The 13,669-nt window shown below is 33.5% G+C and overlaps 2 protein-coding genes across 3 annotated transcripts; one reads left to right on the forward strand and one right to left on the reverse strand.

The window, feature by feature from the left end:
• The first annotated feature begins 296 nt into the window (after nucleotides 1–296).
• Nucleotides 297–4,519, forward strand: LOC112736573 (probable serine/threonine-protein kinase PBL7). Of its 2 annotated transcripts, XR_003168802.2 has the most exons (6): nucleotides 851–1,162; nucleotides 1,915–2,168; nucleotides 2,321–2,510; nucleotides 2,600–2,991; nucleotides 3,616–3,756; nucleotides 3,999–4,519. XR_003168802.2 is itself a non-coding variant. In XM_025786081.3 (5 exons), exons 1-5 carry the CDS (start codon nucleotides 1,066–1,068, stop codon nucleotides 4,296–4,298), a joined length of 1,233 nt encoding a protein of 410 aa, XP_025641866.1. In that variant the 5' UTR covers nucleotides 297–1,065; the 3' UTR covers nucleotides 4,299–4,519. The 2 variants fall into 2 exon arrangements, 1 of the variants encoding a protein (XP_025641866.1); XM_025786081.3 differs by lacking the exon at nucleotides 3,616–3,756 and having other exon boundaries at nucleotides 297–1,162.
• A 2,708-nt stretch (nucleotides 4,520–7,227) lies between these two features.
• LOC112736572 (uncharacterized) lies at nucleotides 7,228–10,001 on the reverse strand. Its single transcript, XM_025786080.3, has 3 exons — nucleotides 8,697–10,001; nucleotides 7,990–8,532; nucleotides 7,228–7,586 (listed from the first exon to the last, which is right to left on the reverse strand). The coding sequence occupies exons 1-3, from the start codon at nucleotides 9,627–9,629 to the stop codon at nucleotides 7,479–7,481; spliced, it is 1,584 nt and encodes a 527-aa protein (XP_025641865.1). The 5' UTR covers nucleotides 9,630–10,001; the 3' UTR covers nucleotides 7,228–7,478.
• Between the last annotated feature and the right edge of the window lie 3,668 nt (nucleotides 10,002–13,669).

Below are 13,669 nucleotides of genomic sequence, written 5' to 3' on the forward strand. Positions count from 1 at the left end.
AATGTAAATTTATTATATTGATTTTAGTTAAATTTTTTTATATTATTAGTATTTTTAATAGCTATTTTTAGAAGTTAACTTAAAACAAAACCAAAATTTTGCATTACTAACCTATCAAACAATGAATGACATGGTACAATGGTACAAATAGCTTATTTATTATTAATAATAACCTATCCAAATTTTGCTACCTTTTAAATCTCAAACTTTATTTAATTGATCCAAATTATTTACTTTATGACACCAAAAAAATTATTTACTATATATACGTTACTATATTTTAACAATTTCTTAATAGAATAAATTATCATTTATACCATGAAAGATACAGATGCTGACAAATGTACCGGACGTTCGTCATGTAATTGGTCTATTAAGGTACTTTTTACACACATAAGCCATCTTCTGTAGTTACAATTGTCATTTTATTTTTATATGAGTATATTTGTTAGCGTCTGTATCTTTTATGGGTACAAATGATAATTTATTCTTTCTTAATATATTTGCTAAAACCTTATCCCAAAATTACTCAAATATAAACACACATTAAAAAATAAAAACTAAATAAACAAATTTTTTGCCAACAAAATATAGCTCAAATGACATAATTTTTTCATCCTCATTTAAACATCTCGGATTCCAATCTCATTTCTACCTTTAAAAAAAAAAACTAAATGAACAATTTTTTTTTTAATTACTAAAAGTCTTAAGAGTTTTTTTAAAGAAGAAACGCGAATACATAGGCGTTTGGTGAATGCGAGGCAGGCTATCATATCCGCGTGAGTATGAAATGACGAAAACACCCTTTTGGGTACTTTGTTTTGTTTTGTGACTTGTGGCACATTTGTTTGTTTAGAATTCATTTCCACCTCATATATTTGAAGCCCCGAATATATTAGACCCTCTAACGTTGCCCACAACTTCCATCAAAACCCCTCCTTCTCTCTTCTTTCTCTCTCTAAGCTTCAGTTTCTATAACACTTTTGATTTCCCTGTTCATGCTCTTGGGGGGTTTTCTTTTCTGTGTTCTAAGCTCAGATAGATAGAGCCCCTTAGAGAAAGAACATGAATTGCTTTTGTTTGCCAGGGAAATCAAGCAAGAAGAAGCTTGAGACTGATGATTATACCCACACTCAAAAACCCTCCAATCTCTCTCCTTCAGGTAAATTTTCTTTCTTCAGTTCGTGGTTTACTTGAATGTTTCTGTGATGAAATGCATTTCACTGACACACAGAGAAAAAAGGCACCATTTTTGTTGTGCCCATTATCTGTGATCATGATATATATATATATATTTTTTAAAATTTCTAAATGGGTTTGTTTGTTTTAATATGAAGTTATTGGTTGTGGCTTGTGGGTATGTCTTAGACTGATCAAAGTTTCGTTCTTTTTTAGTCACTGGGTTTTTTCTTGTGAGAATTGTTGAATGGTTCTGTGTTTTCAATTTGGAAAGCGCGTTTCACTGGAATTATTACCTTTTAGGGGAAAAGAAAGAGAAAGATTACACTTTGGTATTGTTTGAATTGTTTCCAACAACATAATTAATTTTAGTAATTGTTATTCGGTTGTAACGCACCTTTATGGCAGTTTCTGCTAACTTTAATAAGCTTTCTCTCTCTTCTGGGAATTCATTCAATGAGTTTTGAACGTTGAACGGTATATTTTTGAAGGCTCGGTAATAATGATCATAGTCATCACCATCATCAAGCTCAATTTGTTTTTTCTTTCTGGTTGACGGTTTGATCCATAAGCCCAAGCTGTAAATTGTCATTTTTGTGGCTTATTTAGCTTCAAACTTTGGTGGCTGCATTATCTGTTTTTTTTTTTTTTTATCTTCTCTTTTTTCTTTAAACAATTTTGTATGTGCTAATTTGTTTGATATCTCTCTGTTTTGTGTTCTTTGATGTGTTGCAGATAAGGTCAAAGTTGATTTGAAACCAAATGTTAAGAAAGAAGATACTCCAAAGAGTGATCAACTTGCTCAGGATGTGAGGAATTTGAATATGAAACAGAATGTTTCCATTGAAGGAGAAGACAGCGGTAATCGGGCAGAGATATTCACTTTTGAGGAACTTACTGCTGCGACCAGAAATTTTGCATTGGATTGCTTTTTGGGCGAAGGAGGGTTCGGCAAGGTCTACAAAGGATACTTGCAGAGAATAGACCAGGTTTGTGAAAAAAAAAAGTTGGGAGCAAAATATGGAACTGCTGATGTATTGAACCTGATTCTACTCTTGTCATTTACTTGCATATTTATAAGATTAATGGATTCATGTGGCATCGTGTTAGATTGCGTGTTTATAGTTTCTTTGATTTGTAGGTTGTAGCCATTAAGCAATTAGACCCTAATGGACTTCAAGGAGTTCGGGAATTTGCCGCTGAAGTGTTGACACTGAGTATGGCAGACCACCCTAATCTGGTCAAGCTGATTGGGTTTTGTACTGATGGAGATCAGAGGCTGTTGGTTTACGAGTATATGCCGTTGGGATCACTCGAGCATCATTTGCTAGGTATATATTATCTTAATTTTCTTATTATAGAATACAATTATACGCTCTTTTGTCTGGTCCATCTCATTTTCTCTTTCTCGTAACTATAGACCTTCCGCCCGGTAAAAAACCACTTGATTGGAATACAAGAATGCAAATAGCAGCCGGTGCAGCTAGGGGGTTGGAGTATTTGCACGATAAAATGAAGCCTCCCATCATATATCGTGACTTGAAATGCTCTAACATTTTGTTAGGTGAGGGGTATCATCCCAAGTTATCTGATTTTGGGTTGGCAAAAGTAGGCCCGAGTGGTGACAAGACACATGTTTCAACAAGGGTGATGGGTACATACGGGTATTGTGCCCCGGATTATGCGATGACAGGTCAGTTGACATTCAAGTCAGATATTTACAGCTTCGGGGTTGTTCTTTTGGAACTCATCACGGGGAGGAAGGCCATTGACCATACGAAATCCGGCAAAGAGCAAAATCTGGTTGCTTGGGTATGTCAATGCTCTTTACCTATATTTATGCTTAACCGATAACTCCTTGTTTGTTCACTTACCTTTGTAGTGATTGTTCTTGTCGAATTGCTGTTGCCAACAAATGAGTTGCGAGCATAATTAGTTGTATATCTGTGGTATTACTTTTGGTTAAGTTTGTGGTTACTTCTTTGTTATCTTCTCTCATGTTTCGAATTTTCGATGGTGTCCTATAATTTAATTGGCATGGGAAGTTAGTTAAAATATCCTAGTAGGGATTTATAGGACACTACTGACTCTTCTGAACCATTGCAGACAGATCAGCTTCTTTTGTTGTTGTGAATTTTCTTTCAGGGACACCGTAAAGTTTGGCAGCTAGACATTTTTTCCGATCCTTGTTCATTTTATGCACTTCCTCCTTCAAAAACTATTAGACAATTAGTTAGGAGCTTGACCATGAAAAAAACCCCATCCCCCTCGCACTTTTTCTAAGATTATAATTTTTGTCATATGAAATTTACAAGTTTTAATCAATTAGTCTGAAAGAAGGTACATTCAATGTTTTTTCATAGTCTTGAAATACTGTTACAAAAAGGTAATACTATGTATGCATGTATTAAGCATGGGGACTATGCATCTTAATAGCTGGAGCGATTCCATGCTGTGCGAAGCGGTGCCTAGGGTTAGCCTTAGCCCATCAAGCATCTTGGTGAGGAAACAAACCCGATCTTAGCTCTCATGGTGAAGTGAAAATCCTCTCTGCCACATTGAGCTCAATGCTTGGTGGTATGCCTTTCCTTTGTTAGTCTCTCGAAAAATAATGTGTTCTAATTTTCAGCTGTCTGATGCCGTAATCTAGCATTAAAAAGTTTCCATATTCCCATTTTAAGCATGCCGAGTGCATATACGGCACGCATTCTATCTCATTTCTGTATGCTGTTAATTTATTTTCTGCTCGTGATTTGTGTGAAGTTCAGTTACCAGTTCGAGAACCTATGAACTTAGAGTACTTGTTATTTGTTTTTCAGGCAAGACCGCTATTTAGAGACCGGAGGAAGTTCTCACAAATGGTCGATCCTTTGCTTGAAGGGAAATACCCCGTGAGAGGTTTATACCAAGCTCTTGCTATCGCGGCGATGTGTGTTCAAGAGCAGCCTAACATGCGGCCGGTTATAGTTGACGTCGTTACAGCTCTGAACTACCTCGCATCGCAGAAGTACGATCCTCAAATTCCTCCTGTACAGGGCTCTAGAAGAGGTCCGAATTCTCCGAAAGCGAGAAGGGATGATGACGGTAATGAGAATGAGTCAGAGAAATCTGTAAACTAGGAAAGGTAGGTTAGATTGGTATATTTGTCTCTGTTCATAATGGGAATGTGCCTAGTTATCAATTTTTGTTTGATAGAAAGATAACTGGTGCCTCAAATGTAAGTCTTTCACATACAGAAAAAAGAACCCAAAAAAAAAAAAAAAAATCACCTTTTTAGAGTACTCCTTGGTGTACATTCGAGCTTATCTTGTTCTATAAAATTTCTCAGCTCCTTTCATCATGATCTCTACTATAGCTTTTTTCTTTGTATTTCTTTTGGTAATTTATTTTGAAACATGTTACATGCTCAATAGATCTCAATGGGAATCCACACCAAATATTGAAGAATGATTTGTATGTTAGTAAAAAATGGATACCACAACCCATCACAAATATCATGAAACTTTTTTTTAAAGGTTTAATTACTCTGTTGGTCTCTATAGTTTCGCGAAATTTTCAATTAGGTTCCTATACTTTTTTTCCTTTTAATTGAGTCCTTGCACAAATTTTTTTTTAATTGGGTTTCTACACTTTTTTTCCTTTTATTTAGGTTCCTATACCAATTCTTTTTTTTAGTGGGTCCCTATAAAATTAAGCTAATTACTACTAAGAGGGACTTAATTGAAAAAAAAATTAATGCAGGGACTTAATTAAAAAGAAAAAAAGTATAGGGACTTAATTGAAAATTTCACGAAACTATAGAAACCAAAAGAATAATTAAACCTTTTTTAAAATGTGACAAATTGTAGTTGCAATCTTGAGTTTGAATTTAGAGTTGCCATTTCAAAGAAGTATTCTCTATTTGTTTGAAACACTAAATCTAAAACCACTTGGACAAATCTTAGGAGAAGCAAACAAAATGATGATCCAACTTGTTGAATGGTTACCATAAACAATACAAATCAATAATTGTAATTTATTTTGATTACGTAAGTATCAGATTACATTGATGTATTTACTAGTAATAATGTAATATGAATCGATTCATTCTTAATGAAAAACAAAAAATGAAAAAAACATCTTTAAAATGAATAAATATAGACAACTAATCTTTAATTAGTTAATATTAGTCATTTTTTAATTATAAAAACTTTTATTTTTTTGAGAATTTAGATTTTAAATTTTAAAGTTTAGAATTGAAGATTTAATATTTAGAATTTTAATTTAATATAAAAATAATTTTTAAAAAATAAATAATATTAACTTAAAAAAATTACTTCTCTTTTTAATAGTGTTATGAATGTAACTAATTTGATCCCAGAAAGTCGGAAACTATATATTTACCTAAGTATGAGTTATTTTCTATGGAGATCACTTTAATAGAGACATTAAAAATGTCTTTTTTTTTAAGATGTTTATATATGTTATGATATTATTGGACATTTTTATTAAATCGGTTAATAATTTATTTTTTAATAAATCAGAATAAAATCGGTTTATTATAGTAACAATAATAAACCCAATTGTCTGCATTATAATTATTAGATCCGATTTAATCCGATCGATTTACACAAATTGAACCGAATTATGTTTAAATTTTTTGATAAAAAGACAAATATATCACTGATTTTTGTTTAAAAAAAGCTAAAAAAAATCATGGTCTAGTGAGTTTTGTAAATTAGTCAATTCGACCGGATCTGATAATAATTAGGTTTATTGTTATTGTTATAAAAAAATAGATTTTATTATGATTTATTAAAAAATTTAAAAATAACCGATTCATTAATACGTCTAATAATAGATAAATATATTTACAAAAAGACGTTTTATGCGTCTTTACAGGAGCATCCTCCATTTTCTATTTTATAACTCAAATTTAACACTATTAAAAAGAGAATATATATTTTTAAAAGAAAAGGAGAATTATCCAATCCAAATAATATAATAATATTAATATAGCACGTGAGTTGCACATGCGGACACTTTCCCGCCAAAAAGTTGTTAACGGGCGTAACAACCCGCGACAGAAAACAAAATCGCGAGCTTCTTCTTCCACTTTTCATAACTCTTCTTCTTCTTCTTCTTCTTCTCCTTCTTCTTCTCTACGTGCTTCGAGATGCAGCAGAGATCTTCAAGCTCGAGCTCGCGCTTCACGGGCGACGAACACAGAGCCATCAACATCGCCGCAGAGCAGCAGCAGAATCAGCACACCAAGCGCCGAAAGACCACTGAAGACAACGAATTCCTTGACGGCCTCCCGATCTACCACCTCCGCACCGCAGCTCCCGTCCGGAGGGATTTCTCCAGTCGCTCGTCGCGGTTGCCGCCGGAGAAATGGATTCATGCTATCCCGGCGCTCGTTCTGCTCTGCCTCTTCACTCTCTGGTGGTTCTCTTTTCCAGGTACCTCAACGTAACTTCCTTAGTTGTTTCTTCAATCTCATATATTCCTATCGCGCGTGATGTTCTTTCAAGTTTATTCTCTTATTATCTTTCCTTATTTGGCCGGCCATGTTATCACGCTCAAGATTTGTATTCAGATTTCGGATGCAAGATTATGTGAAAATAGAACAAGCCGCAAGTAATATTGTTCAGTTATGCTTCTAAATTAGAACAAAATGCATTTATCACAAATTTCTAGTATCAATTGCGATGCAATTGCTTGCTGAAACTGATTGGCTTGCCTCTCAACGTATGTGTTGATTTGGAATTGAATTACGTTCGTTTTTGTTGAGTGAAATCTTTTTTCCTTTTTCTATTCTGAAGCAGTTGATGTGGAGATCAATAATGGTAGGATTACAACCATAAGGCAGATCAACATGCCGCTACCTAACGATTCTCGTATTGATCTCACAATACTCGCAGTTTCAACAGCATCACCGATTCCTTCAATTCCTCAAAACGTGTCATCCGGCGAGGACGAAACAAACTTGAATCCAGCAAGTTCGCCTAATTGAAGGATTGGTGCTATCTGTTTTTTTTTTTTTTTTGGTAAGAATTTTGAACTCTCTTTGGATGAACTTCAGGAACTTCTTACATAGAGTGCATTACAAGAAAACTATAACTGCTGCTAACATGCTTTGTTGAATTTACATACAATAAATTTTAAAAAATGGTGAAAACTGTAGAAACTCTAGATTTGGCATGACATCATGATCAATATGGCATAGCTGAATTTTGTGTTCTGTGCGCTATCTAATTGCAGGTACGGCCAAGAATTTGGGCAAACTAACAGTAGTTTGGAAGATCGGGGTTTAGCCTTTAAATAAGCAACTCACTGGCCTCTCCTTCTCGACAACGTCCAACCCATAGGCGCATAGTTGACTTCTTGCGTGATGGCTGGACTCTACAACAGTCCCTCCTTGGAGACTGCAAAATAATACAAGCATATGGTTCAGTCAGTAAGAGAATCGTATCTCAATGTTTTGATATTGATTTTAGCACAAAATATGTCAACACAAACATGTCATAGTAAAGTACACTCTGATAGAAATGAAAAGATATAGAAATTTTTACATGCTTGAATTTAATATGCTACACTGTTGCTATTGCATTCAAGATATAGTGAATGTGAGAAATAAGCTAGATAGCTAATTATAGAGCTAAGCTATAAATGACATTCGGCACAGCAATCTTTTCGTTTTCACTTTCTTTTATGGGTTTCTTGCTATAGGAGAATTTTAAAAATATACTGAAGAAACAAACTAAGTTGATAGTTGTGTCATTATTGTATACTAAGCATGCATATGAATGAGGTTTGGAGTATCCCTACCCGTTGCCAGCGGAGAGGATCTGGCCTTTTTGAAACAATGATGGTATTGATTTTCTCTGGTGACTCCATCTCCCACTTGCACTCAAGACTCCTGGATCTCAAGCGAGAATAAGTGCCAATAATTCTCTTTCTGACTGGATCATATCGAGTTCTGTTCATGTAGTAAATAAAAGGTTTCTGACATGCGTTTTTGCTGAAAGGCCTTGTGTTGAATGAATATCCAGTGTAATCAGCTCTTCTGTACCAATTCAGGAAGGTCCGAGTCGGCATCTCTAGCTCTCGAGGGGACATGACTCCCCTCAGAACCTGAACGACATAGCCCCATGAAACTGAAATGGACCAATACCTTTTATTGTCAAAGCAGATTGATTGTTGCATTATGCTAGCCGAGTCTTGCTTCACGGCTTTCATTAGGTGTCGTAGTGATTCCACTCGATTCATGCTTGGGAATATTGGCTGCACTATATCGAGATGGTGCAATGTCACTAGTGGAGTCACAGGATGTGCCCCTAGAAGTCCTAACAGGTCCCCGTACACATCATACTGTATAAGCAACCAAGATAGATATAAGCAATTTTCAATTCCCGATCCTTTCTGAATAATCACTAATTATTTGAATATAACCACCACTGTCTTTGTTTTAGATATAGCATCTATTTACATACATTAGACTCATTCTAATTTACCTGGTGTTAATCATAAATTACCTGGTGAAAGCCAGCTTCCTTGGTTACTGGGACACCTAGCTCAGCCATGCATGCTTGCATTCTGTCATCACTGCCATATAATGCAGGGTATCTCTGCATGCAACGATCTTGCATCTTTGCAAGCTCCCTAGCCAATGGATAGCTTATAGCGAATCCTCCTCCACCATATGCCATTGCATACGAGAAAAATATGTTCTGGACGTGGCTTTCGGATGTGCTTCCAACATAATAGAACTGTGTGTGGTCGTACTTGGACAGAACCCTAACCAAGTTATCAACCACAAACACTGTGTCATCGTCTCCCATCATGAACCATCTCACATCCTTCATCCCAAGCTTCAGCGTCTCCGTTACCACCCTTGAAATCCTCAATGCAGATCTCATTCCCTGTTTATTCGTGTATTTGAATTGTGATGTATCCGCAGAAACCCGAACCTGTGGTAACCCTTCGCTTGGATTTGTCTTCACTTTTTCATCCAACCACACCACCCCTCTTGTTTGATTAGGCTTCCACCACACCTTGATGTATTCCTTCCTTATGTTCCACAAATTTGATGATGCCGCTATCCCAAAAACAATGTGCTTAAGCTCTGTGTCATCTCTTTGGGATAACTGTTCAATGGGTATCTCTTCTTCATCTTCCTCTTCTTGTCGTTCCACCACCACAGGTACCACCACCTCTTCCTTCTCTTTTTTCACTTCATCATGAACAACAGTATCTTCAACCGTAGCAGTTATAGTTTTGGAAATGTTATTAGCAATCTCAAGTACACGTTCATCCGTGGCGTTTTCATCTTCTAAATTTCGCACCGCCGTGGGACAATTTTTCCTATGGCCTGTGAAGAGGAAAAGATTGGAAGAATAAAGGATGTATAGTAAAATCATGACAAGGATGAACCAAGTGATGAAGCGTTGCCTGAAAGAAGAGGGCATTTGGTTCTTCCAGTTTAATGTGTGAGATTAATCTGTTCCTCCTAATTAGTCCTTAGCTTCCTCAGTTCCTTTCAGGTTGTTGCATTACTATTTCAGCTCCCAAGTGTAGGGATGGAAGAAAGGGGGTGGTGACAAAGGCATTCAAACTCAGAATTGTTCGGATCGCACTAAAGGAGAGAGAGAGAGAGAGAGGGGCATTGCTATTTTGTTTCCTCTATGGATTAGATGTTTGTGGGTGTGCTTCTAAGCCAAGGTTATTGTGTCATGAAGCGAAGTTGAATGCGGTTAAAATGGAAACAACGTTGAAAGTTGCATTACATGTTTGCTTTCTAACATGTATAGTAGTACCTCAACCCTTGTCCCAAAACGAACAAGGATCATCCTTTGGGTTTCTTTTTTTTTTCTTGGTCTCTACTCTTCGATTTTTTTACCAGAAAAAAAGGCATTCTCATATATTACCTCAAATGTTTACCAAAAAAAAAAAAAAAAAAGATTAGCTCAAATGCTCTCTCATTTGTTTTTGTTATGGCTCTATCGTATATTTGTGGACAGCTTTTTTCATGCTTTTGAAATTTTGGGCTGGACTCAATTGTAAAAAGAGAAATATGTTTGCATCACTTTTATATTTTTTGTGGCATAAAATAAATTTGTCATTTTTATCAATTATTTTTATTACTAAAATAAATAATATATAATAAAAGTACACAAAAATAATGTATATAATATTTTTGCTGTATAGATGGTGTCGCAACTGTGGCTCATTAGTGATTTTGGTCGTGTTGACCTATTTTCATGCAGCATACTAGTTTGGTAGGACATAGTATTCTCTTACGGGCCAAAGTTGTTTACAACAAATAAAGAAAGAATTTTTTTAAAAATATAATATTTACACAACTTTAATTCTTATAAAATTAACTAGACGCATAATATGATGATACATATTCATGTGTTCCTAATTTCCTATCTTTGTCCATGAGCAATATCTTTGTATCAATATATACAAAAATTGTGAACAAAACATATAATTGTGCGTATGAAGATTATTAGAGCTCAATTGTTCAATTCTTTTAAGATTTATTTTGATTTGACATCTCATATATATACCTTAATACCTAGCCACTTTACTTTAACCTTCGATTAGATTCGGCATCAATCGACTCACATTTCGAATCATGTTAGTGGTCCTTACTGTTAATTTTCCTGATTTCTTTTAATTTCCCAGATCCACACGTACATTTGCTGTATGTGGATCTCTGCATCACTTGTCTTTATTTCCTTATTAGGGATGAAAATGAACGACAGAACCCATGTGGCAGTATAATCAAATGAATAATAATGTGAGGATCTTGTCGCCACCAAAAGTCCAATTATGAAGAGCAATAAGTACTATCACCATTCACTATATAGTATTCACTCAGGACTAGAAGGAGCTGCTGCAATCTGAAAGTGATCTAAGGCAAACGACACTTGGGTGACAGGTAGAGAGGATAGAGTTTAAATTTCATCTTAATTTTATATAGAAAATTTATATGTAGTTGTGTTTATGTGAAATTGATAATCGAAAATTGTTAGACGACAATTTAGTCAAATCTATGAAATTATCTAACGGTTATCAACTATGAACATTACATGAAGATAATTACATATGAATTTTTTGGGTTAAGTACGATTTTGGTTCCTAAGGTATAGGCCAAAAAGTTTTTTCATACAAATCATCCTTTTTACTTAAATCTTAACATTTTGATCTAAATTACGCATAACAAAAAAAATATAAAATAAAAAAAAAAAAGAGAAAGAGAGTATTTCTACTCTTGCAAAAGGAGAAGGGAGGAAGAAGAAGGAAGAAAGAAAGAAGAAGCTGACCACTATCCACTTTTATCTCTGCTTTCGCCACCAATTTTGGTCTCTAAAATAAAGACAATTTTAAAATCAAGTTAAACTTTAGGGACGATTTTTTATGAAAAAAAAGATTGAAGACCAAAAAAATTTTCGGCCTATACTTTAAGACTAAAATCGTACTTAACCCAATTTTTTTCCTAATTTTATTCATTTGTTTAAATTCTCCAGTTTGTATGATTTTTGCCTACATCCTAATTTTTTCAATCTAATCAATTTAACCTAATTCGTAAAAAATAAATTTATTTTCATTCATAGTATTTAGTCGTAATATCAAATATTATTTAAATTATTAGCCAATAAAATTATTAGTTTAATGGTATTAAATACTTGTAAAAAAATAAAAATTTTGATTTAAATCTTTTCTCGTTCATATATACATACATTTTCATGAACATATATATTTCTACCAAATTATATTTTCCTTTTAATAAAACTTTCATATTTCATCGTATAATAATATAGTCGGTGTACGTAGCATTTTTTCCCTCGCTTCGGTTTATTGAATATATTTGACCATGATAAAAAAAATAAAAAAATTGCCCTCGTACTTATGCAACGGCCAATTTGCATAATATACAAATTTAGAGTGTTAGGAACCAGCAACTTTTATGTTTTGTAATCATCAATTGGTCATCAATAGTGTTTTTAATGGTGTGAGATTACATTTAATGGTAAAAGATCACTCACTTTTCTTTTGATGGTTAAGTACTGGCCACAAAACACAAAAATTACTTACCCCTAAACTTTCTCTATACAAATTCATCACATGGTTATGGGACCTCATCACCAACATTTCTGGGGGCATCGCCTACTCATCGTTTCTATCTACTCTCTACATTTTTTAATATACATGTATATGAGTTGGATAATTCATTTTATTTTTGACATTATTGTATTGTCTCGTATACACTATTCACACTAAAAACATTCACAACAAATTTAAAACTAGAAAGTATCATTTTAGATCATGAATAACAAGGTGGCATAGTGTCCGAAGAAGGCAACATTCTTTTAATCAAAATCAAAACAAAGTTTCAGCCATGCATGCAAACAGGTTATTAGGTAAGGTTAGGGCAATAAAAAATAGTTGAGAATCGTTATACTGTTTAATATAACATGTGTTTATATTTTAATTATTATTTTTTATGAAAATATTTTTATATGAAGTAATATATTAATCATTAATAGATATATAGATTTTAATTATATTCTAGAGATATTTGCTTGGAATTAGAAACTTAATTAAATGTACAAATCTCATCTCATCTCCTCTCATCAACCAATTATTATCATACTTTAGAATGTAACGATTGACTTAATGATTGAATAATATAATATATTTTTCTTTTTTGCAACTTGGGACTTGGGAGGTATCTATGATTGATTGATAGTTGAACTATAACTTATCTAGTTATATGTCCTAGTTATCCAACTATAGACATCACCACGAAGTTGAAAATGATCAAAGAATTGAATTAACTGAAATTCGGTTACGTTTATTCATCACTACATCAAATAGGTAAACATCAAAATTATTTTACGAAATTAAAATCATATATATTAGTTAATAATGTAGAAGACATATAATGTGTGGTCTCACGTGGACCTTGCAATCAATCATATCTTTGTGACAAGCTCCAATTTTATGAATAATGCTATATATCCCTGTTTTTCTTTTTCTTTTTTTTTTTTTGTTCTTTTTCCCTGATAAATTTTCGAAAAAAAGTTATATAGGACCAGTAAAAAGTTTATACATAACATGTAATATATATATATAATCACATTGGGTGTATATTAAAATCAATTACCAAAATTATTATTATTATTATAGAATATATTTTAAAATATAAAAAATATATTAAAAATAAATTAAATTATATATATATATTCATACATGAGGAATGTTAGGAGGCCAGCAATTTTTGTGATTTATAGTCATCAAATAGCCATCAATAATGATTTTAATGGTGTGAGATTTCATCCAATGGCTTACTTTTTTTTGTTGGTTACATGCTGGCCATAATTTAAAAAAGTTGCTGGTCCCTTAAACTTTTACTTCATACATAAATACATTATGAAGGATTCGGTGACGGATTTTTGGTGCCTCCAAGTATTTTTGATATACATATATTAAGAAGACT

Source organism: Arachis hypogaea, chromosome 13 (assembly GCF_003086295.3).
Source record: "Arachis hypogaea cultivar Tifrunner chromosome 13, arahy.Tifrunner.gnm2.J5K5, whole genome shotgun sequence".
NCBI lineage: Eukaryota > Viridiplantae > Streptophyta > Magnoliopsida > Fabales > Fabaceae > Arachis > Arachis hypogaea.